Source organism: Sapajus apella, unplaced genomic scaffold (assembly GCF_009761245.1).
Source record: "Sapajus apella isolate SASKATOON/1434 unplaced genomic scaffold, GSC_monkey_1.0 scaffold35, whole genome shotgun sequence".
Lineage (NCBI taxonomy): Eukaryota > Metazoa > Chordata > Mammalia > Primates > Cebidae > Sapajus > Sapajus apella.
In genome coordinates, this window is record NW_022436975.1 from 824,177 (window position 1) to 847,285 (window position 23,109).

Below are 23,109 nucleotides of genomic sequence, written 5' to 3' on the forward strand. Positions count from 1 at the left end.
AGTAGAGACAGTGTTTCACTATGTTAGTCAGGCTCATCTTGGACTCCTGACTTCATGATCGTCCCACCTCAGCCTCCCAAAGTGCTGAGATTACAGGCATGAGCCACCACGCCCAGCCTTTAAAAAATTGTAGTTATTTAGTAAACTCTATAGCCTGCCCACTGGTCATAATTTTTTTTTTTGTTTTTTTTTTGGTCAGAGTCTCCATCTGTTGCCCAGGCTGGAGTGCCATGATGTGATCTCGGCTCACTGCAGCCTCTGCCTTCTGGGTTCAAGCGATTCTCCTGTCTCAGCCTCCCAACTAGCCGGGACTATTTGTATTTTTAGTAGAGATGCGTTTCACCATGTTGGTTAGGATGGTCTCGATTTCCTGACCCTGTGATTCGCCCGCTTCGGCCTCCCAAAGCACTGGGATTATAGGCATGAACCACCACACCCAGTCTGGTCATAAATTTCTTGAGAGAAGAAATCATCACATCCTTCAGTGCAGTGCCTTGTGCTTGGCACTAGATGCGTGTAACGTGTTGGTAGAGAGAATTAATTAACTCATGAAAGGAGGGTGGGGGGCCTGGTGCAGTGGATCATGAGGTCAGGAGTTCAAGATCAGGCTGGCCAAGATGGTGAAAACCTGTCTCTACTAAAAAAAAAAAAAAAAGTACAAAAATACAATGTGGAAAGGATTCCCTGTTTAATAAATGGTGTTGGGAAAACTGGCTAGCCATATGCAGAAAGCTGAAACTGGATCCCTTCCTTACACCTTATACAAAAATTAACTCCAGATGGATTAAAGATTTAAACATAAGACCTAACACCATAAAAACCCTAGAAGAAAACCTAGGCAATAACATTCAGGACATAGACATAGGCAAGGACTTAATGACTGAAACACCAAAAACAATGGCAACAAAAGCCAAAATAGGGATCTAATTAAAGAGCTTCTGCACAGCGAAAGAAACTATCAGAGTGAACCAGCAACCAACAGAATGGGAAAAAAATTGGCAAGCTAACCATCTGACAAAGGGCTAATATTCAGAATCTACAAAGAACTTAAATTTATAAGAAAAAACCCTATCAAAAAGTGGGCAAAGGATATGAACAGACACTTGTCAAAAGACATTTATGCAGAAAACAAACAAAAAAAACCCATCCTCACTGGTCATTGGAGGAATGCAAATCAAAACCACATTGAGATACCATCTCATGCCAGTTAGAATGGTGATCATTAAAAAATCAGGAGATGGCCGGGCATGGTGGCTCACACCTGTAATCCTAGCACTTTGGGAGGCAAAGGTGGGTGGGTCACCTGAGGTCAGGAGTTCAAATCCAGCCTGGCCATCATGGAGAAACCCTATCTTCTTAGAAAAAAAGAAAAAATCAAGAGACAGGCCGGGCGTGGAGGCTCACGCCTGTAATCCAAGCACTTCGGAGGCCAAGGTGGGTGGATCACCTGAGGTCGGGAGTTCAAGACCAGCCTGACCAACATGGTGAAACCCCATCTATTAAAAAAAAAAAAATCAGGAGACAATGTGCTGGAGAGACTGGAGAAAGGAACGATTTTACACTGTTGGTGGGAGTGTAAATTAGTTCAACCATTGTGGAAGACAGTGTGGCAATTCCTCAAGGGTCTAGAAGTAGGAATACAATTTGACCCAGCAATGGTATATAAAGGATTATAAAACATTCCATTATAAAGACAAGTGCACACATTTATTGTAGCACTTTATAATAGCAAAGACTTGGAACCAATCCAAATGCCTAACAATGACAGACTGGATAAAGAATGTGGCACATATACACCATGGAATACTATGCAGCCATAAAAAAGTGAGTTCATGTTCTTTACAGGGGCATGGATGAAGCTGGAAACCATCATTCTCAGCAAACTGACACAAGAACAGAAAACCAAACACCACATGTTCTCACAAATGGATGTTGAACAATGAGAACAGATGGACACAGGGAGGGGAACCTCACACACGGGCCTGTCAGAGAGTGGGGGAGCTAGGGGAGGGATAGCAGGGTGTGGGGATGTTGGGGGGAGATAACATTAGGAGAAATACCTAATGTAGATGATGGTGGGGGGTGGATGTAGCACACCACCATGGCACATGTATATCTGTGCAACCTGCATGATCTGCACATGTACCCCAGAACTTAAAAGTATAATGAAAAAAGAGAAATACAAAAAAAATGACCCCATCTCAGTGGCAGGCGCCTGTAATCCCAGCTACCTGGGAGGGTGAGGCAGGAGAATCGCTTGAACCCGGGAGGCAAAGGTTGCAGTAAGCAGAGATCATGCCACTACACTCCAGCCTGCATGACAGAGTAAGACTGTCTCAAAAAAAAAAAAAAAAAAAAAAGAGGGTGAAGGTGTAAAAGTTGTCAGAAGGCATTTTTGAGAACAGTGAAGTATCAGTCTGGGGAGTGGAGGAATAAGAGGAACAAGAGTTATGCCCCATAAATTCTTCCGGAGGGTATGCCTCGTGATTTCATGGAACCCAACCTGCACATCAGGTATGCCTGACATCAGTGCTGTCGGAAAAGATTGAGAGCACTGCTTTGGGTGGAAGAGCATCTTCCCTATCTGTAGAAGCTGGTTTATACTATAAATACTGAGTGCAGGCGCAAAACTGCCCAGGTTCAAATCCCACTCACCATTTACCCAAAACGCGGAATGCTTTGAACAGTGGATGGAACACAAGAAATGCTCAAAAAATCTTAGTTGTTACTGTGAAAAGTCAGGACAGTGTGGATTATTCATACTAAGATGATATAATTTCAGCTTAATTGTCTTGAATTTTTAGACTACAATATGTCATTCCATTTGAAATTTTCCCTCAGACATTGACTCTGGAAGATATCTAGTCTTGCTAATTAGAATGGCTTGCTTTAATTGGAGAATCCATGTGCCATTCTCCCTCAGCATCCATCATAGATAAAACCAACTCCATCTAAAGGAGTGCAGGCTAAGAAGAGGAATGAGGAAGCCTAGAATGTAATTACTCTCAGCACATCCGTTAGGAAATACTTTTAAAAACTACTGTTGGGCCGGGCATGGTGGCCCACGCCTGTAATCCCAGCACTTTGGGAGGCCGAGGCGGGTGGATCACGAGGTCAAGAGATCGAGACCATCCTGGTCAACATGGTGAAGCCCCGTCTCTACTAAAAATACAAAAAATTAGCTGGGCATGGTGGCGCGTGCCTGTAATCCCAGCTACTCAGGGGGCTGAGGCAGGAGAATTGCCTGAACCCGGGAGGCGGAGGTTGCGGTGAGCCAAGATCGCGCCATTGCACTCCAGCCTGGGTAACAAGAGCGAAACTCCGTCTCAAAAAAAACAAAACAAAACAAAACAAAAAAACTGCTCTTGCGGCTGACCCGATGGTAGTGGGTTAACAGAACTTATTAACATTAGTGTCACTAAAGTTGGTATACAACCCCCTACTGCTAAATTTGACTGACTTTTATAAAAAAAATTTTAAAAAAACTGCTGTTGCTTATTAAATCTAAGAAACCCTTAAAATGCCACCATAATTTCAAACTTACACAAAAGTTGTAAGAACAAGGCCGGGTGCAGTGTCTCACGCCTATAATACCGGCACTTTAGGAGGCTGAGGCGGGTGGATCACGAGGTCAAGAGATCAAGGCCATCCTGGTCAACACGGTGAAACCCCGTCTCTACTAAAAATACAAAAATTAGCTGGGCGTGATGGCACATGCCTGTAGTCCCAGCTACTCGGGAGGCAGGAGAATTGCTTGAACCCGGGAGGCGGAGGTTGCAGCGAACTGAGATCACACCATTGGACTCCAGCCTGGGTAACGAGTGAAACTCTGTCTCAAAAAAAAAAAAAAAGTTGCAAGAACAGTATAATTTCTGGCCGGGCGCGGTGGCTCACGCCTGTAATCCCAGCACTTTGGGAGGCTGAGGTGGGTGGGACACCTGAGGTCAGGAGTTCAATATCAGCTTGGTCATCATGGTGAAACCCCATCTTTAAAAAAAAAAAAAAAGAATAGTATAATTTCCACATACCTTTCACTCAGACATTCCTTTAATGATATCATAAAAGTTTGCTTTTATTCTTCTTTATTTTTTAAAGGCATAGTCTTGCTCTGTCACCCACGCTGGAGTGCAGTGGTGTGATCTTAACTCACTGCAACCTCCACCTCCTGGGTTCAAGTGATTCTCCTGCCTCAGCCTCCCGAAAAGCTAGGATTGCAGGCGCCTGCCACCATGCCTGGCTAATTTTTGCTTTTTTTTTTTTTTTTTTGTCTTTTTGTTTTTTTCCTTTTTGTGGAGAATGGGGTCTCGCTATATTGCCCAGGCAGGTCTCGAACTCCTGGGCTCAAGCTATCCTCCTGCCTCTGCCTCCCTAAGAGCTGGGACTACAGGCGTGAGCCACAGCGCCCGGCAACTTTTGCATTTTTAGTGGAGATGGGGTTTCACCATGTTGGACAGGCTGGTCTTAAAACCCTGACCTTGTGATCTGCCTGCCTCTGCTTCCCAAAGTGCCGGGATTACAGGCATGAGTGTTTGCATGAGTGTTTTTGTTTTTGTTTTGAGACAAGAGTCTCCTTCTGTTGCCCAAGCTGTAGTGCAGTGGCACGATCTCAGCTCACTGCACCCTCATCTCCTAGGTTCAAACAATTCTCCTGCCTGGAACACTGGCTCACGCCTGTAATCCCAGCACTTTGGGAGGCCAAGGCAGGCAGATCATGAGGTCAAGAGATTGAGACCATCCTGGCCAATATAGTGAAACCTTGTCTCCACTAAAATACAAAAATTAGCTGAGCATGGTGGTGTGCGCCTGTAGTCCCAGCTACTCGGGAGGCTGAGGCAGGAGAATTGCTTGAACCCGGGAGGTGGAGGTTGCAGTGAGCCAAGATCGCACCACTGCACTCCAGCCTGGCACCTGGTGGCAGAGTGAGACTCTGTCTCAAAAAAAAAAGCAAAAAAAAATTCTGCCTCAGCCTCCCAAGTAGCTGGGATTACAGGCACCCAGCACCACACCCAGCTAATTTTTTGTATTTTTAGTAGAGACAGGGTTTCTTCATGTTGGCCAGGCTGGTCTTGAACTCCTGACCTCAGGTGATCCGCCTGCCTTAGCCTCCAAAAGAGCTGTGATTACAGGCATGAGCCACCATATCCGGCCCAGAGTTTTACTATTACTCAAATCAGTCTCCCCAAGAAGTTAGGGACTGGAGTTTTTAAGAATAATTTGCTGAGTAGCCGGCCAGTGAGTTGGGAGTTCTGACTGGTCGAGTCAGAGATGGGAGTCAAAGCTGTCTTCTTGTCCAAGCTAAGTCAGTTCCTGGGTGGGGGCCAGAAGACCAGATGAGCCAGTTTATCGATCTGGGTGGTACCAGCTGATGCATCAAGTGCAGTGTCTGCAAAATATCTCAAGCACTGATAGTAGTTTTTGCAATAGTGATGTTATTCCCAGGAGCAATTTGGAGAGGTTTAGACTCTTGCAGTCTCCAGCTGCATGACTCCTAAACCATAATTTCTAATCTTGCGGCTAAATTCTTAGTCCTGCAAAGGCAGTCTGGTCTCCAGGCAGGAAGGGGGCTTGTTTTGGGAAAGGGCTATTATTGTCTTTGTTTCAAAGCTAAACTGTAAACTCAGTTCCTGTTTACAGAACAAAGTCAGTTCAGCCTACGCCCAAGAATGAACAAGGAGAGTCTGGGGGTTAGAAGCAACATGGTTTCCGTTAGGTCAGATCTCTTTCATTGTAATATTTTTCTGTTATGGTTCTTGCAAAGGCAGTTTCAGTATTCTGTTTTAAATTTCAGATTCTACTTGATGATTGCTGGTATATGGGAAAGCAAATTAAAATCAGATGACTGCAAGGATTTTGGCCTCAGCAAGAATAGATTTGTTGTTTACTGAGAAAGAAAACGCTTCTGGCGGGGCACAGTGGCTCACGCCTGTAATCCCTGCACTTTGGGAGGCCAACACGGGCAGATCACCTGAAGTCTGGAGTTTGAGACCAGCCTGGCCAACATGGTAAAACCCCATCTGTGCTAAAAATACAAAAATTAGCCAGGTATGGTGATGCATGCCTGTAATTTCAGCTACTTGGGAGGCTGAGGCCGGAGAATTCCTTGAACCTGGGAGGCAGAGGTTGCAGTGAGGTGAGATCTCAAAAAAAAAAAAAAAAGGCAGCAACAGATCTGAAAAGACATTTTGCAAAAGAAGCAGACGCTCATGATCTAATCATTATTTAAGGGTTGTACCTCTTAACATTGTTGCATTGGGGATTAAGTTTCCAACACTTGACCTTTGAGAGACAAGTCCAAACCATTGCAAACATTATTCACAATAGCCAAGACATGGAATCAACTTGTGTCCATCAGTGGATGAATGGATAAATATAATGTGGCAAATATATACACAGTAGAATACTATTCAGCCTTAAAAAGAAAGAAGTATTGTCATCTGTGACAACGTGGATTAACCTGGAGGACCTTATGTTAAGTGAAATAAGCCAGGCACAGAAAGATAAATATCACATGATCTCACTTACTTGTGGAATACAAAAAAAGTTCAACTCAAAAGTAAGGAATGAAGGCCAGGCATGGTGGCTCACACCTGTAATCCCAGCACTTTTTTTTTTTTTTTTAAGACGGGGTTTCACCATGTTGGTCAGGCTGGTCTTGAACTCCCGACCTCAGGTAATCTACCCACCTTGGCCTCCAAACTGCTTGGATTACAGGCATGAGCCACTATGCCCGGCCCAATCCCAGCACTTTTGGAGGCTGAGGTGGGCAGATTGGTTGAGCTCAGGAATTCAAGACTAGCCTGGGCAATATGGTGAAACTGAGGGGGTAGAGAGGGAAGAAGAGAAGAGAAAGAAAAAAAAAAAAGGAAAAAGGAAAGGAAAGGCCGGGCGCGGTGGCTCACGCCTGTAATCCCAGCACTTTGGGAGACTGAGGTGGGCGGATCACGAGGTCAAGAGATCGAGACCATCCTGGCCAACATGGTGAAACCTCCTCTCTACTAAAAAAATACAAAAATTGTCTGGGCGTGCTGGCACATGCCTGTAGTCCCAGCTACTTGGGAGGCTGAGGCAGGAGAATTGCTTGAGTCCAGGAGGTTGCAATGAGCCAAGATTGCGCCACTGCACTCCAACCTGGCGACAGAGCAAGACTCTGCCTCAGAAAAAAAAAAAAAAAGGAGGCTGACTCTCTTTTCAGACTCAGCCCACCCACACCTGGGTGAATATTAAAAAAAAAAGAAATAGGAAAGGAAAGGGGAAAGGAAAAAGGAAAGGACAGGCAGTGGTTACCAGGGTATGGGAGGGATTGGGGAGATGTTGGTGAAAAGATACAAAATTTCAGTTAGACAGGAGGAATAAATTCAGGAGATGTATAGTTAATAAGACCATACTATATTCTTGCAAATTGCTGAGAATAGATTTCAAGTGTTCTTACCAGAATAGGATGTGTATGGTAATGCATATGTTAATTAGTTTGATTTAGCCATTCCATAATGTACACATATTTCAAAATAACATGTTGTTTTTAAAAAAAGAGAATTGGCCAGGTGCAGTGTCTCACACCTCTAATCCCAGCACTTTGGGAGGCTGAGGCAGGTGGATCATGAGGTCAAGAGATTGAAACCATCCTGACCAACATGGTGAAACCCCTTCTCTAGTAAAAATACAAAACTTAGCTGGGCATGGTGGCGCGCACCTGTAGTCCCAGCTACTCAGGAGGCTGAGGCAGGAGATTTGCTTGAATCTGGGAGGTGGAGGTTGCAGTGAGCTGAGATTGTGCCACTGCACTCCAGCCTGATGACAGAGCAAGACTCCGTCCCAAAAAAAAAAGGGAGACAGATAATTTAGTTTTCAGATAACAGAATGGCTGATTGTTCTTGAAACTGTTGGCAGGTCAAATGGGATGAGCACTGGGAGTTAACCATGAGATTCCATAACTGGATGGCATCCTAAGCAGGGAAAAGATAACGAAAGTGGAGAAGAGTAAGCTTTAGACCAAGCATTTTAAACGGTTGAACTTTGTTCCCAACAGGAGAAAGCCCAGCTCCAAATTGAAATTACAAGGAGATAGCATTAAAATGTCAAGAAGGCCCCAATGTTCCCAGGGCAAATAATGAGGTTTTGTGTCTGTGCATGTTTGTGAGTGTGCTTTGATTGCATGAACTGAGCTTCCTGTTAGTGGGAAGGTTTATGAATGTCTTGGCTATTGAGGCCCCACAACTCTGAAGGATAAGTGGAGGCTGAGTATAGTGGCTTATGCCTGTAATCCTAGCATTTTAGGAGGCCGGAGAGGGAGCATCACCTGAGGTCAGGAGTTTGAGACCAGCCTGGCCAACACGGTGAAACCCTGTCTCTACTAAAAATATAAAAAAATTAGCTGGGCATGGTGGCACACGCCTATAGTCCCAGCTAGTTGGGAGGCTGAGGCAGGAGAACTGCTTGAACCCAGGAGGCAGATATTGCAGTGAGCCGAGATCACACCACAGCACTACAGCCTGGGCAACAGCAGGAGACTCTGTCTCAAAAAAAAAAAAAAAAAAAAAATTAGCCAAGTGTGGTGGTGGGCACCTGTAATCCCAGCTACTCAGGAGGCTGAGCCAGGAGAATTGCTTGAACCTGAGAGGCGGAGGTTACAGTGAGCCAAGATTGTGCCACTGCACTCTAGCCAGAGTGACAGAGCAAGACACCATCTCAAAAAAAAAAGTCAAGTGGATTAAAATGGATCTGATTTTCATATTACAGAGAGAACATATTATTTTGCTTTACTAACTTCTTAGTACAGACTAAAAGCAGATCAGTTTAACGAAAAGACAAGAAAAAGAAATCAGGAAAAGATTCAGAGAAGTGGGATTTCAATTGGGCCTTAAGGAAGGACAGGATATTGAAAGGCGGAGGAGAGATACAATATCTCAGGTGGAGAAACTACCAGTACAGTGGCAATAGCACACTTGAGCGGCAATAACACACTTGGCTGAGTGTGGGCATCCACTGGACAGAGATGGGAAATCACTTAGGAGAGGTCAGTGGAGGCTGGGTTCTGGTAGGTTTTGAAAATCAGGCCGTGGTGTGTGGGCTTGGCATCCTTGGCCAGGTTGGTAAATGGACCATTGCCTGCTATAACTCCCTGTGGTAGGTACATCAACATGGGATGACCGCACTTTTTTTCTGCAGAGCTTGGATATAGCCTTAGAAATTGATTTTCAGATAATCATTACTGACAATCAATATGAAAGTTACTACCAATCTGGTGGCAGGCAAAAGGAAGCAAATGTTGGTTTTCTCAATCAGTACAGACATAATAAATGGGGTGTTTAGGAAACACGGATATTCAGGATAGGTCAGCTAGAGGCTGTTGCTAAGTATGTAATGCTGAGATCACTAAAACTCAGCAGACAAACTTGGGGGAAGTTTAATAATTTGATGATAATATTAGAGTTTTTCTCTGCACTGGTAAGAAATTTCAGTTGGGTTATTATTATTATTTTCTAAGAGATGGGGTCTTGCTATGTTGCCCGGGCTGGAGTGCAGTGGCTATTCACAGGCCCCATCCCATTACTGATCAGTGTGGGAGTTTTGACCTGTTCCATTTCTGACCTGGGCCGGTTTACCCCTCCTTAGACCACCTGGTGGTCCCCTGCTCCCGGGAGGTCACCATATTGATGCCGAACTTAGTGTGGACACCTAATCGGCACAGCACACTACAGCCCAGAACTCCTGGACTCAAGCGATACTCCAGCCTCAGCCTCCCGATTAGCTGGGACTACAGGGACTTGCCACTGAGCCTGGCATTTCAGTTAGGTTATTGTATCAGGTCCCTTTGTGAGAAAAACAGTCTCATTTTGGCTTGTCAAGTTAGAGTGGCTTACTGTAAGGATACTGTATTATTTTTCTTTCTTTTTTCTTTTTTTTTTTTAAAGATAGGGTCTCATTCTTTTGCCCAAGCTGTATTACAGTGGTGCCATCATAGCTCATTGTAACCTTAACTTCTTTTTTTTTTTTTTTGAGACGGAGTTTTCGCTCTTGTTACCCAGGCTGGAGTGCAATGGCGCGATCTCGGCTCACCGCAACCTCCGTCTCCTGGGTTCAGGCAATTCTCCTGCCTCAGCCTCCTGGGTAGCTGGGATTACAGGCACGCGCCACCATGCCCAGCCAATTTTTTTTTGTATTTTTAGTAGAGACAGGGTTTCACCATATTGACCAGGATGGTCTCGATCTCTTGACCTCGTGATCCACCCGCCTCGGCCTCCCAAAGTGCTGGGATTACAGGCTTGAGCCACCGCGCCCGGCCTGTAACCTTAACTTCTTAACCTTCTGGCTCAAGTGATCCTCCCTTCTCAGCCTCCTGACTAGCTGAGGCTACAGGCATGAACCACCATGCCATGTCAGGTTTGTTTTTTTTTTTTTTTTTCAATTTTATGTAGACACAGGGTATCACTATGTTGTCCACGGGGGTCTCAAACTCTTGGGCTTAAGCAATCCTCCTGCCTCAGCCTCCCAAAGTGTTAGGATTACAGAAGTGAACTGTGGGCCAGATGCGGTGGCTCACACCTGTAATCCCAGCACTTTGGGAGGTTGAGGTGGGCAGATCACCTGAGGTCGTGAGTTCAAAACCAGCCTGGCCAACATTGTGAAATCTCATCTCTACTAAAAATAAAAAAAATTGGCTGGGCGTGGTGGCTCACGCCTGTAATCCCAGCACTGTGGGAGGCCGAGGCAGATCACAAAGTCAGGAGTTTGAGACCGGCCTGACCAACATGGCGAAACCCCATCTCTAATTAAAAACAAATATATACAAAACTTAACCGTGCATGGTGGCGTATGCCTGTAGTCCCAGCTACTTGGGAGGCTGAGGCAGGAGAATCGCTTGAACTCAGGAGGCAGACATTGCAGTGAGCCAAGATCGTGCCACTGCACTTCAGCCTGGGTGACGAAGACTGTCTCAAAAAAAGAAGAAAGAAGAGAGAGGAAAGAATAAGAATAAGAATAAGAATAAGAAGAAATTAGTAGTAGTAGAAGTAGTGAGCTGCAGCGTCCAGCCTGTATTTTCTTTCTTTCCTTTTTTTTTTTTTCGAGACAGAGTCTCCCTCTGTCACCCAGGCTGGAGTGCAGTGATCTCTGCTCACTACAGCGGCACCTCTTGGGCTCAAGCGATCCTCCCATCTCAGTTTCCCTTGCTCCTTAACTTTGTCCAACTCTTTTGAATCATTTATCAACGCAAATGCGTCAATGTCCACTTTTTTTTTTTTTTTATTTGAGACGGAGTTTCGCTCTTGTTACCCAGGCTGGAGTGCAATGGCGCGATCTCGGCTCACCGCAACCTCCGCCTCCTGGGTTCAGGCAATTCTCCTGCCTCAGCCTCCTGAGTAGCTGGGATTACAGGCACGCGCCACCATGCCCAGCTGATTTTTTGTATTTTTAGTAGAGACGGGGTTTCACCACGTTGACCAGGATGGTCTCAATCTCTTGACCTCGTGATCCACCCGCCTCGGCCTCCCAAAGTGCTGGGATTACAGGCTTGAGCCACCGCGCCCGGCCCCACTTATTTTGTTTTTATTTTTTGAGACGGCGTCTCGCTCTGTCGCCCAGGCTGGAGTCCAGTGGCGAGATCTCGGCTCACTGCAAACTTTGCCTCCCAGGTTCAAGCGATTTCTCCTGCCTCAGCCTCCCAAGTAGCTGAGATTATCGGAGCGCGCCACCACGTCAGGCGAATTTTTGTATTTTTTAGCAGAGAGGGTTTTGCCATGTTGGCCAGGTTGGTTTCGAACTCATGCCCTCAAGTGATCTGCCCGCCTCGGCCTCCCAAAGTGCAAAGGGCGTGAGCCACCGCTCCTGACCCTCATGAACTTTTCTTTAGTGTTTCGTTTTTAGAGCAGATTCACAAGGAATTGCGGAAACAGCAGCAAGGCCGGCGACACCTCGGCCCACGTGCGCGCTGTCACGGCTCGGGTAGCCCCGCGCCAGCCGGGGGCGGAGTCCGCCATGACGAATGCAGGGCGGCGCGCTCCCGGAAGTGACGCGCGACGGCTCGTGCGTGCGTGCGGGCGGCTGCGTCGGGCTGCAGGAGAAGATGGCGGTCTCCACAGGTCTGTTCCCGGGCCGGGCTGCCTGCTTTTCCGCTCCGACCTGGCTCTGCCTCTCCGCCTGCTGCTGGCGGCCGAGCTCTGACTTTGTGGGAGAAGCTCGAGAGCGCTGTCTCGAATGCTGCGCTCTCCGCGGAGCGAAGCCTGGGACCGGGTGGGACCGGCGCCGAGGCCCCCGGCGGCCGTCGGGGTGGCGGGTCGTGCTCGCGCGTCGGCCGCGCGCCATCAGGCTGGGGGCGGGGTGTCTCCCGCGCGGGTGCACCCGCAAGGTCCGGCGGGGGCCGGTCCTAGTTGTGGGCTGAAGGCTCTACGGGAGGGAGGCGAGGAGGCCCAAGGTGGGCGGGTGTCAACCTCCGATACCGGAGAGGGGTCAGGCCAAGAGGTGTCCTGGATCCTAGTGGGGGTCCCATTCCCCTGGACTCTACTTGACACTGGTGTGGGAGTAGAGATCGGTTGCTCCTTAAAATAAGGGAGGGATAGAGAATCATTCTTACCTGACTGAATACGTATTTTTTTTCATTTAAGTGAAAAACAGTGCAAACAAAATAAAAGCACAGAGCAAGACGAAAGCTAATTGAAGAACAAGTGGTTTCTTAGATAAGCTGTTCAACTCCTCTTTCCTACTGAATACAATGTTTGGTTTCCTGTGAGCACATAATTAAGTATTAACGCTGAGGTTTTAGACCATTTCGAAAATGTTAAAATTTACTACACATTTAAAAATGTTAACACATAGGATATGCCTTTTCCTAGACTTCATTGAAACTAGATTATAGAGCAGTGTGATTTAATAGTTCATGCCATCATTGCATAATAAAATGAATTTTCAAATCTGTATTTACTGAAATGGAAGGCTTCGAATGTATGTTGTAATTGTTAATTCAGAGTAGTACCTCAGAATACATTCTGCATCCTTTTTTTTTTTTTGAGGCGGGGTTTTGTTCTTGTTGCCGGGGCTGGAGTCCAATGGCGTGAGCTCAGCTCACCACAACCTCCACCTCCCGGGTTCAAGCGATTCTCCTGCCTCAGCCTCCCGAGGTCGCTTATGCCTGTAATCCCAGCACTTTGGGAGGCAGAGGCGGGCGGATCATTTGAGGTCTGGAGTTCAAGACCAGTCTGACCAACATGGAGAAACCCCGTCTCTACTAAAAATACAAAATTAGCCCGGCATGGTGGCGCGTGCCTGTAATCCTAGCTACTTGGGAGGCTGAGGTAGGAGAATTGGTTGAACCCGGGAGGCGGAAGTTGAGTGAGCAGAGATCGCGCCATTGCACTCCAACCTGGGCAACAAGAGTGAAAGTGTCCAAAAAAAAAAAAAAAAGGAATTTTAGTGTTACGACTTTACTGTGCTTGCTGTTTGAAATCTGTGTGCTAGTTAATGGGGTCATATCTTTTTAATTGTGCTTAGGACCTCTTAGAGATTTTTGAAAATTTAGTAATAAAATGTTGCTCTTTTGTTGTTTTTTTTTTTCTTTTTTTTGAGACAGAGTCTTGCTCTGTCGCCAGGTGCCTGGCTGGAGTGCAGTGGTGCGATCTCAGCTCACTGCAACCTCCGCCTCCTGGTTTCAGGCAATTCTCCTGCCTCAGACTCTGGAGTAGCTGGGACTACAGGCGGGCATCACCACGCCCAGCTAATTTTTGCATTTTTGCAGATACGGGGTTTCACTGTGTTGGGCAGGATGGTCTCGATCTCTTAACCTCGTGATCCGCCCACCTCGGCCTCTCAAAGTGCTAGGATTACAGGCGTGAGCCACCGCGCCTGGCTAAAATAATGCATTTTAATGTAATAGTTTTCATTTTCATTTTGTTGATTGCATTATTTGTTTAAACACAATTTTTTCATAACACTAAACATGTGAGTGAATGTTAATATTTTGAAAAGACCAAAGGTTAGATGATATTAATGACAAATACTTTTTGTTAACGACTTTTAGTTTTGAAAGTTGAATATAAATTATAAAGATTACTGATAAATTATTATTATTATTATTATTTTTGTTTGTTTGTTTGTTTTTGAGACGGAGTTTCACTCATGCTACCCAGGCTGGCGTGCAATGGCACGATCTTGGCTCACCGCAACCTCCGCCTCCTGGGTTCAGGCAATTCTCCTGCCTCAGCCTCCTGAGTAGCTGGGATTACAGGCACGCGCCACCATGCCCAGCTAATGTTTTGTATTTTTAGTAGAGACGGGGTTTCACCATGTTGACCAGGATGGTCTCGATCTCTTGACCTTGTGATCCACCCGCCTCGGCCTCCCAAAGTGCTGGGATTACAGGCTTGAGCCACCGCGCCCGGCCTTACTGATAAATTATTAGCATGTTGTAGATAGGGAGTTTTTATTTTCTTTTTCTCTGTAAAAATAGAGATGAGATCTCACTATGTTGAATGACAATGCTTTCTACTTCTCATTTGAAGTTGGTCTCAAATTCCTGGCTCAAGAGATCCTCCCACCTCAGCCTCCCAAGGTGCTCATAGTTGGCCAGTATTTTCTAATTTTAATTTCAGCATTCTGTTACAGTTTTACTTCCTTTTTAGTCTTAGGAAATTTGAAACCTTGGGGCAATTAAGGAGATAACATATTTTAGAGAGTTAATGAAATTTTCTTTTTCTTTTTTTTTTTTTTTTTTTTAAAGAGATGGGGTTTCACCATGATGGCCAGGCTGGTCTTGAACTTCTGACCTCAGTTGATCCACCCACCTCGGCCTCCCAAAGTGCTAGGATTACAGGCATGAGCCACCACACCCAGCCCTGAAATTTTCTTAAACCACTGAAATTTGATTTGAAACTATTGCTAAAAACCTGCCCTATTCAGTTTTGTATTCTATTTATCCATTTTCTGTACGTTAGATAATTAATAATATAGTCAAACTGGGTGGGAGATGAGTGCAGAAGAACCTTTACCACTGTGGGTTTTTTTTTTTTTTTTTTTAATCTTTTATTTTTTTCTCTTTTCTGTAACCTCCACCTCCTGGTTTCAAGTGATTCTTCTGCTCCAGCCTCCTGAGTAGCTGGGATTATAGGCACCTGCCACCACGCCTGGCTAATTTTTGTATTTTTGGTAGACAGGGTTTTACCATGTTGGCCAGGCAGGTCTGGAACTCCTCGCCTCAGGTGATCCGCCTGCCTCAGCCTCCCAAAGTGCTGGAATTACAGGGGTGAGCCACCACTCCCATCTACAATTAGATTTTTTTTTTTTTTTTTTTTTTTTGAGATGGAATCTCGCTTCTTTGCCCGGGCTGGAGTGAAGTGCTGTGATCTTCGCTCACTGCAATCTCCGCCTCTTGGGTTCAAGCATTCTCCTGCCTCAGCCTCCTCAGTAGGTGGGATTACAGACATGCGCTACCATGCCTGGCTAATTTTTGTATTTTTAGTAGAGACGGGGTTTCACCTTGTTGGCCAGGCTGGTCACGAACTCCTGACCTCTAGTAATCCACCTGCCTTGGCCTCCCAAAGTACAGGGATTACAGGTGTGAGCCACTGTGCCTGGCCTACTAATTAGTTTTAATTATGCTATTAGCTATACTTTTGTTTGCTTTTTGATAACAGGGGAAGTAAATAATACCTGTGTATTTGTGAAAGCAGTGTGATACAGCTTAAAATTCAAAATTTTTAAAATTAGACGAGGTAGTTGCATGTAATGCACCTTTTTTTTTTTTTGAGACCGAGTCTCTGTTGCTCAGGCTGGAGTGCAATGGCGTGATCTCAGCTGACTGCAACCTTTGCCTCCCAGATTTAAGCAATTCTACCTCAGCCTTCTGGGTACCTGGGATTACAGGCATGCACCACCATGCTCAGCTAATTTATTGTATATTGTTTTTTAGTAGAGATAGGGTTTCACCGTGTTGGCCAGGTAGTTCTTGAAATCCTAACCTCAGGTGATCCACCTGCCCCGGCCTCCCAAAGTGCTGGGTTTGCAGGCATGAGCCACCGAGCCTGGCCTAATGCACGTGTTTTGTGTTGTTTTTTTTTTGGAGACGAAGTTTCACTCTTGTTACCTTGTTACCCAGGCTGGAGTGCAGTGGCGCAATCTTGGCTCCCGGCAACCTCTGCCTCCTGGGTTCAAGCAATTCTCCTGCCTCAGCCTCCCGAGTAGCTGGGACTACAGGCGTGTGCCACCATGCCCAGCTAATTTTTGTATTTTTAGTAGAGACGGGGCTTCACCATTTTGACCAGGATGGTCTCTATCTCTTGACCTTGTGATCTATCCGCCTTGGCCTTCCAAAGTGCTGGGATTACAGGCGTGAGCCACCGCGCCCGGCCTGTGTTTTTTGTTTAAGCCAAAGTATCTTGATAAGAGGCCAAAAAGAAAAACCCTGACAAATATGTTTTGATCTTTAGTGTACATCATATACTTTAACCCCTTTAACCTTTCCTTTTACTGGAAAAGAATTTTGGAAGGAAAAAATTGGAATTAGACTGAGACTTTTTTTTTTTTTTGAGATGGAGTTTTACTCTGTTGCCCAGACTGGAGTGCAGTGGCGTGATCTCGGCTCACTCAACTTCTGCTTCCTGGGTACAAGCGATTCTCCTGCCTCAGCCTCCTGAGTAGCTGGGACTATAGGCGCATCACCATGCTTGGCCATTTTTTGTATTTTTAGTAGAGACAGAGTTTCACCATATTGGCCAGGATGGTCTCGAACTTCTGACCTGGTGATCTGCCTGCCTTTGCCTCCCAAAGTGCTGAGATTACAGGTGTGAGCCACTACAACCAGTTATTTTTTCTTTTTTTGAGACAGTCTTGCTTTGTTGCCCAGGCTGGAACGCAGTGGCATGTGATCATGGCTTACTGCAGCCTCGACCTGCTGGCCTTGGTTGATCCTTCTACGTCAGCCTCCCGAGAAGCTGGAAACACAGGCATGCATTGCCACAGCTGGCTAATTTTTTTTTTTTTGAGACAAGAGTCTCACTCTGTCACCCATGACAGAGTGGGCAGTGGCGTGATCTTGGCTCACCGCAACCTCCGCCTCCCAGATTGAAGCTATTCTCCTGCCTCAGTCTCCCAAGTAGCTGGGATTACAGGCTCTTGCCACTATGCCCAGCTAATTTTTATATTTTTAGTAGAGACGGGGTTTTGCCATGTTGGTCAGGCTGGTCTTGGAACTCCTGACCTAAAGTGATCCTCTGGCCTTGGTCTCCCAAAGTGCTGGGATTATAGGTGTGAGCCACTGTGCCCAGCCTGATGAACTTTTTTTTTTTTTTTTTTTGGGATGGAGTTTCACTTGTTACCCAGGCTGGAGTGCAATGGCGCGATCTCCGCTCACCGCAGCCTCCGCCTCCTGGGTTCAGGCAATTCTCCTGCCTCAGCCTCCTGAGTAGCTGGGATTACAGGCACGCACCACCATGCCCAGCTAATTTTTGTATTTTTAGTAGAGACGGGGTTTCACCATGTTGACCAGGATGGTCTCGATCTCTTGACCTCGTGATCCACCCGCCTCGGCCTCCCAAAGTGCTGGGATTACAGGCTTGAGCCACCGCGCCCGGCAAACTTTTTTTTTTTTAAGACGGGGTTTCACCATGTTGGTCAGGCTGATCTTGAACTCCTGACCTCAGGTGATCCGCTCGCCTTGGCCTCCAAAGTGCTTGGATTACAGGCGTGAGCCACCATGCCCAGCTGGTAATCTTTTAAATTATTTTTAGGGACAGGGTCTTCATATGTTACCCAGTCTGGACTGGACTCAGGTAATCATCCTGCCTCTGCCTCCCAAGGTGCTAGGATTACAGGCTTGAGCCACTGTGCCTAGCCAGACTGAGACTTTTAAGCAGAAAGATTTTTGCCCATGCCATCTGGTATTCTTATTTTGTAGATGAGAAAACAGAAGCTTACACAAATAAAAGGCTATACAATATATAGGTGGTTATTAGTACAGGCAAGATTAGAATCCAGGTCTTTTACCCTCCGTCTGATGGTCTCTGCGTTATGAGGAACCCTGAATTTGGAATATTCTCAGAACATGAAACTTAGTTACTCCCTTTCACACTTCCCTTCCTAGCACAATTGTTTCAGACTCTTAGACCCTTCTCATAGATGAAAGGGGAAAGTAGCCCTCATCTAGGTTCCACCTTTCCAAGAGACAGAGTCACCCCTGGGATTCAGGAGGATTCTACAGGACAAGGCTTAAGAAGCTCCTCTTGGGATAGAAATGTAATATTGTTCAGTACTCATGATTCAAAACTTTATTACATTTCACCATTAATAATAATTAGTTTAGACATAAAAGTATGTACAATAGTTAAAAACAAAATCGTGATAAAACTGTTTTAGTTTTTTTTGGAGACTGAGTCTTGCTGTTGTTTGCCTGGGCTGAAGGGCAGTGGTGTGATCTTGGCTCACTGCAACATCCACCTCCTGTATTCCAGCAGTTCTCCTACCTCAGCCTCCTGAGTGGCTGAGATTACAGGTGTCCACCAACACACCCAGCTAACTTGCGCATTTCTTTCTTTCTTTTTTTTTTTTTTTCTTTTTTTTTTTGAGACGGAGTTTCACTCTTGTTACCCAGGCTAGAGTGCAATGGCGCGATCTCGGCTCACCGCAACCTCCACCACCTGGGTTCAGGCAATTCTCCTGCCTCAGCCTCCTGAGTAGCTGCGATTACAGGCACGCACCACCATGCCCAGCTAATTTTTTGTATTTTTAGTAGAGACGGGGTTTCACCATGTTGACCAGGATGGTCTCGATCTCTTGACCTCGTGATCCACCCGCCTCAGCCTCCCAAAGTGCTGGGATTACAGGCTTGAGCCACCGCGCCCGGCCTTTTTTTTTATTTTAATAAATTTAAAGACACGGTTTCACCATGTTGGTCAGACTGGTCTCGAACGCCCAACCTCAGGTGATCTGCCCACATTGGCCTCCAGAGTGCTTGGATTACAGGCGTGAGCCGCCACGCCTGGCCCTAACTTTGGCATTTTTTAGTAGAGACAGGATTTCACCACGTTAGCCAGGCTGGTCTTGAACACCTGACCTCAAGTGATCCACCTGCGTTGGTGTCCCAAAGTGTTGGGATTACAGGCATGAACCACTGTGCCCAGCGGTAGTTTTACTTTTACAGAAAAGTTGTGAAATAGTATAGAAAGTTTCCATATACCTCACATTCAGTTTCCCTATTAATTTTTGTGTTAGTATGGTACATTTGTCAAAAGGAAGCAGTATTGACACTTTATTAATTAAAGTTCCGATTTTCTTAGTTTTTCCCTAATGTCCTTTTGCTGTCCCAGGACCTCATCCAGGATATCACATTACGCTGTAACGTGAAATGTTTTACATTAGTCACTTAGGCCGGGCGCAGTGACTCGTGTATAATCCCCAGCACTTTGGGAGGCCGAGGCAGGTGGATTGCAAGGTCAGGAGTTTGAGACTAGCCTGACTAACATGGTGAAACCCCGTCTCTACTAAAAATACAAAAATTAGCTGGGCATGGTGGCGCCTGCCTGTAATCCCAGCTACTCAGGAGGTTGAGGCAGGAGAATCGCTTGAACGAAGTGGAGGTTGCAGTGAGCTGAGATCGCGCCACTGCATTCCAGCCTGGTGACAGAGTGAGACTCCATCTCAAAAAAAAAAAAAAATTATGACTTAGATGATAGTGGTACAATGAAGCTCTAGTCTCTTTGAGTGCAGATGCTTGGAAAATGTCTTTGAGTAGTGAGAGTCTCAGACAAAAATGGATTAAAAAAATAGGTTTGTGTGTGCTATGTGGGCAGAAACTCAAACCAAAGTAAAACCTACTAACTGCCTTATTCAGAAGTTCGGCAGCATTGTGTATACTGGAAGGAGAACTTGTTTAGCAGTGTTCTGAGTTCCCTGCAGCCCTTGACAGACTACTGTGCCACCATGGGCATGTCACTTAATCATTAAACGTTGCTTTTCCCATGCCGTCTGTGAAAAGATTGGACAACATGATCTTGTTTTTCTCTCTTTAGATGAAGATAATTGGATATGGACAGAACTTGGGTGTAGTAATAGAAGAGAATTGCATAGCTTAAATCATAACCTAGAGCCCAGGAACTAAGCAGTAGAAGAGCTGAACTATGGTAGTCTAGTGTATTTCCCTCATGAGGCTTCCATAACTGGCTTGGTTGATTTTTCTTTTTCTTTTCTCTTCTTTTTTTTTGGGGGGAGGTGGGGGGAGACGGAGTCTCACTCTGTCCCCAGGCTGGAGTGCAGTGTTGCGATCTTGGCTCACTACAACCTCTGCCTGCCATGTTCAAGCGATTCTCCTGCCTCAGCCTCCCAGGTGGCGGGGACTACAGGTGCGTGCCACCATGCCTGGCTAATTTTTGTATGTTTAGTAGAGATGAGGTTTCACCATGTCCATGATGGTCTCGATTTCCTGACCTTGTGATCCACCCACCTTGGCCTCCCAAAGTGCTGGGATTACAGGTGGGAACCACCACATTCAGCCCTGGTTGATTTTTCTAGGTCATTTGGGAGCCTGGATGGCCTTGGTAAACATAAAACTCTTTTGATAATATGATACCTCACTGTACAGGCATTCCTTGCTTTGAACAGCAGTTTGCAGAGGTAAAAATTGCCATGCAAAAAACTGCTCAAAGCAATCTTAATAATTGGGAAAATACAGTTACTCTGAGACCTTTGAAAATGTCAAAACATTAAGAACTCTCCCGGTTGTTTACAAATGTGCAGGAGGCTGGGCGTGGTGGCTCAGGCCTGTAATCCTAGCACTTTGGGAGGCTGAGGTGGGTGGATTACCTGAGGTCAGGAGTTCAAGGCCAGCCTGGCCATCATGGTGAAACCCCATCTTAAAAAAAAAATGTGCAGGAAAATGAAAATAGTAATATTTAGTATGTTGTAATTTAAAGTATCAGATATTAAGAATTAAAGTGTTTTATTTCATTTAAAAAAGATTGTTGGCTGGGCTCTGTGCCTCAAGCTTGTAATCTCAGCACTTTGGGAGGCCAAGGCGGGCGGATCATGAGGTCAGGAGTTCGAGAATAGCCTGACCAACATGGTGAAACCCCATCTCTACTAAAAATACAAAAATGAGCCTGGCATGGTGGCGTGTGCCTGTAATCCCAGCTACTCAGGAGGCTGAGGCAGGAGAATTGCTTGAATCTAGCAGGCAGAGGTTACAGTGAGCTGAGATCACACCACTGCACTCCAGCCTAGCCGAGAGAGTGAGACTCTGTCTCAAAAAAAAAAAAAAAAAGAAAAGCTTGTCAAGAGTAGCTTGAGGCTGGGTGCAGTGTCCTCCACCTTTCCACCTGCAGTCCCAGCACTTTGGGTGGTTGAGGTGGGTGGATTACTTGCACCCAAGAGTTCTAGACTAGCCTGGGCAATATAACAAAATTCCATCTGTAGAAAAAGCCAGGTGTGGTGATATTCACCTGCAGTCCCAGCTCTTCAGGAGGCTGTGGTGGAATATTGCTTGAGCTAGAGAGGTTGAGGCTGCAGTGAGCTGTGATCATGCCACTGCACTCCTGCCTGGGCAACAGAGCAAGACTCTCAAAAAAAAAAAAAAATTAAAACGTAATTTGAACATGCTTTCTAATTTATTTATTTATTTATTTATTTGAGACAGCGTCTCGCTCTATTGCCCAGGCTGGAGTGTAGTGGTACGATTTTGGCTCACCACCAACTCTACCTCCTGGGTTCAAGCTATTCTCATTCAGCCTCCTGAGTAGCTGGGACTACAGGCATACACCACCGTGCCTGGCTATTTTTTTTTTTAAGTTGGAGTTTTGCTCTTGCTCTTGTTGCCCACACTGGAGTGCAGTGGCATGATCTCGGCTCACCGCGGCCTCAGCGTCCTGGGTTCAAGTGATTCTCGTGCCTCAGCCTCCTGATAACTGGGATTACAGGCGCCTGCCACCACGCCCAGCTAATTTTGTATTTTTAGTGGAGATGGGGTTTCTCCATGTTGGTCAGGCTGATCTTGAACTCCTGACCTGAGGTCATCTCCCCACTTCACCCTCCCAAAGTGCTGGGATTACAGGCATGAGCCACTGTGCCTGGTCCGCATGGCTAATTTTATATATTTTTTTAGTAAAGACGGGGTTTCACTCTGTTGGCCAGGCTGGTCTCAAACTCCTGACATTGTGATCCACCTCGGCCTCCCAAAGTGCTGGGATTGTAGTGTTGTAAGCCACCATGCCTGGCCACTAATGTTTTGAAGGACACTGTATGTACGTTGTGGAATGGTTAAATCTAGCTAATTAGCAAATATATTACCTCACATAGTTATCATTTTTGTGGTAAGAATACTTAATATCCACTCAGTATTTTTCAATAATACAGTATGTCGTGGTCTAGTCACCATGCTATACAGTAGTTCTCTTGAACTTATTTTTCCGACTGTGATTATGTATCCTTTGTCTAACATCTTCTCAATACCCCCCCGACCATAACCGCAAGCATCCTAGCCTCTGATAGCTGCCATTCTCCTGTCTACTTCTGTGAGATCAACTTTGACTCCGCGTATGAGTGAAATAATATGTATTTGTCTTTCTGTGCGTGGCTTATTTCGCTTAACATAACGTCCTCCAGGTTTGTCCATGTTGTTGCAAATGAAAGGATTTCTTTCTTTTTTATGATTGAACTAGTATCCCATTGTATATTTATACCACATGTTCTTTATCCATTCGTCTGTTTTTCTTTTTTTTTTGAGATGGAGTCTTAGTCTGTTGCCCAGGTTGGAATGCAGTGATGCGTTCTCAGCTCACTTCAACCTCTGCCTTCTGGGTTGAAGCAGTCCTCCTGCCTTAACCTCCCTAGTAGCTGGGATTACAGGCACCTGCCATCACACCCAGCTAATTTTTGTATTTTAGTAGAGATGAGGTTTCACCATGCTGACCAGGTTGGTCTCAAACTCCTGACCTCAAGCAATCCACCTGCCTTGGTCTCCCAAATGCTGGGATTACAGACATGAGCCATGGTGCCTGACCCATCCATTTGTCTGTTGATGGACACTTAGGTTGATTCTATATCTTGGATATTTTGAGTAGTGCTGCAATAAAATGGGAGTGCTTATCTCTGTTTCACATGCTGATTTGATTTTCTTTGGCTATATATTTAGTAGCAGGA

General features: G+C 45.7%; 1 protein-coding gene across 1 annotated transcript in view; it reads left to right on the forward strand.

Annotated features, from left to right (window-relative positions):
- Positions 1-11,965: 11,965 nt before the first annotated feature.
- UBE2V2 (ubiquitin conjugating enzyme E2 V2) overlaps positions 11,966-23,109 on the forward strand; it is a 60,755-nt gene continuing 49,611 nt past the window's right edge. Inside the window, exon 1 of the mRNA XM_032296038.1 lies at positions 11,966-12,077. Coding sequence (XP_032151929.1) covers positions 11,981-12,077 — 97 coding nt within the window. The 5' untranslated portion in view covers positions 11,966-11,980. The remainder of the gene's footprint in view (positions 12,078-23,109) is intronic.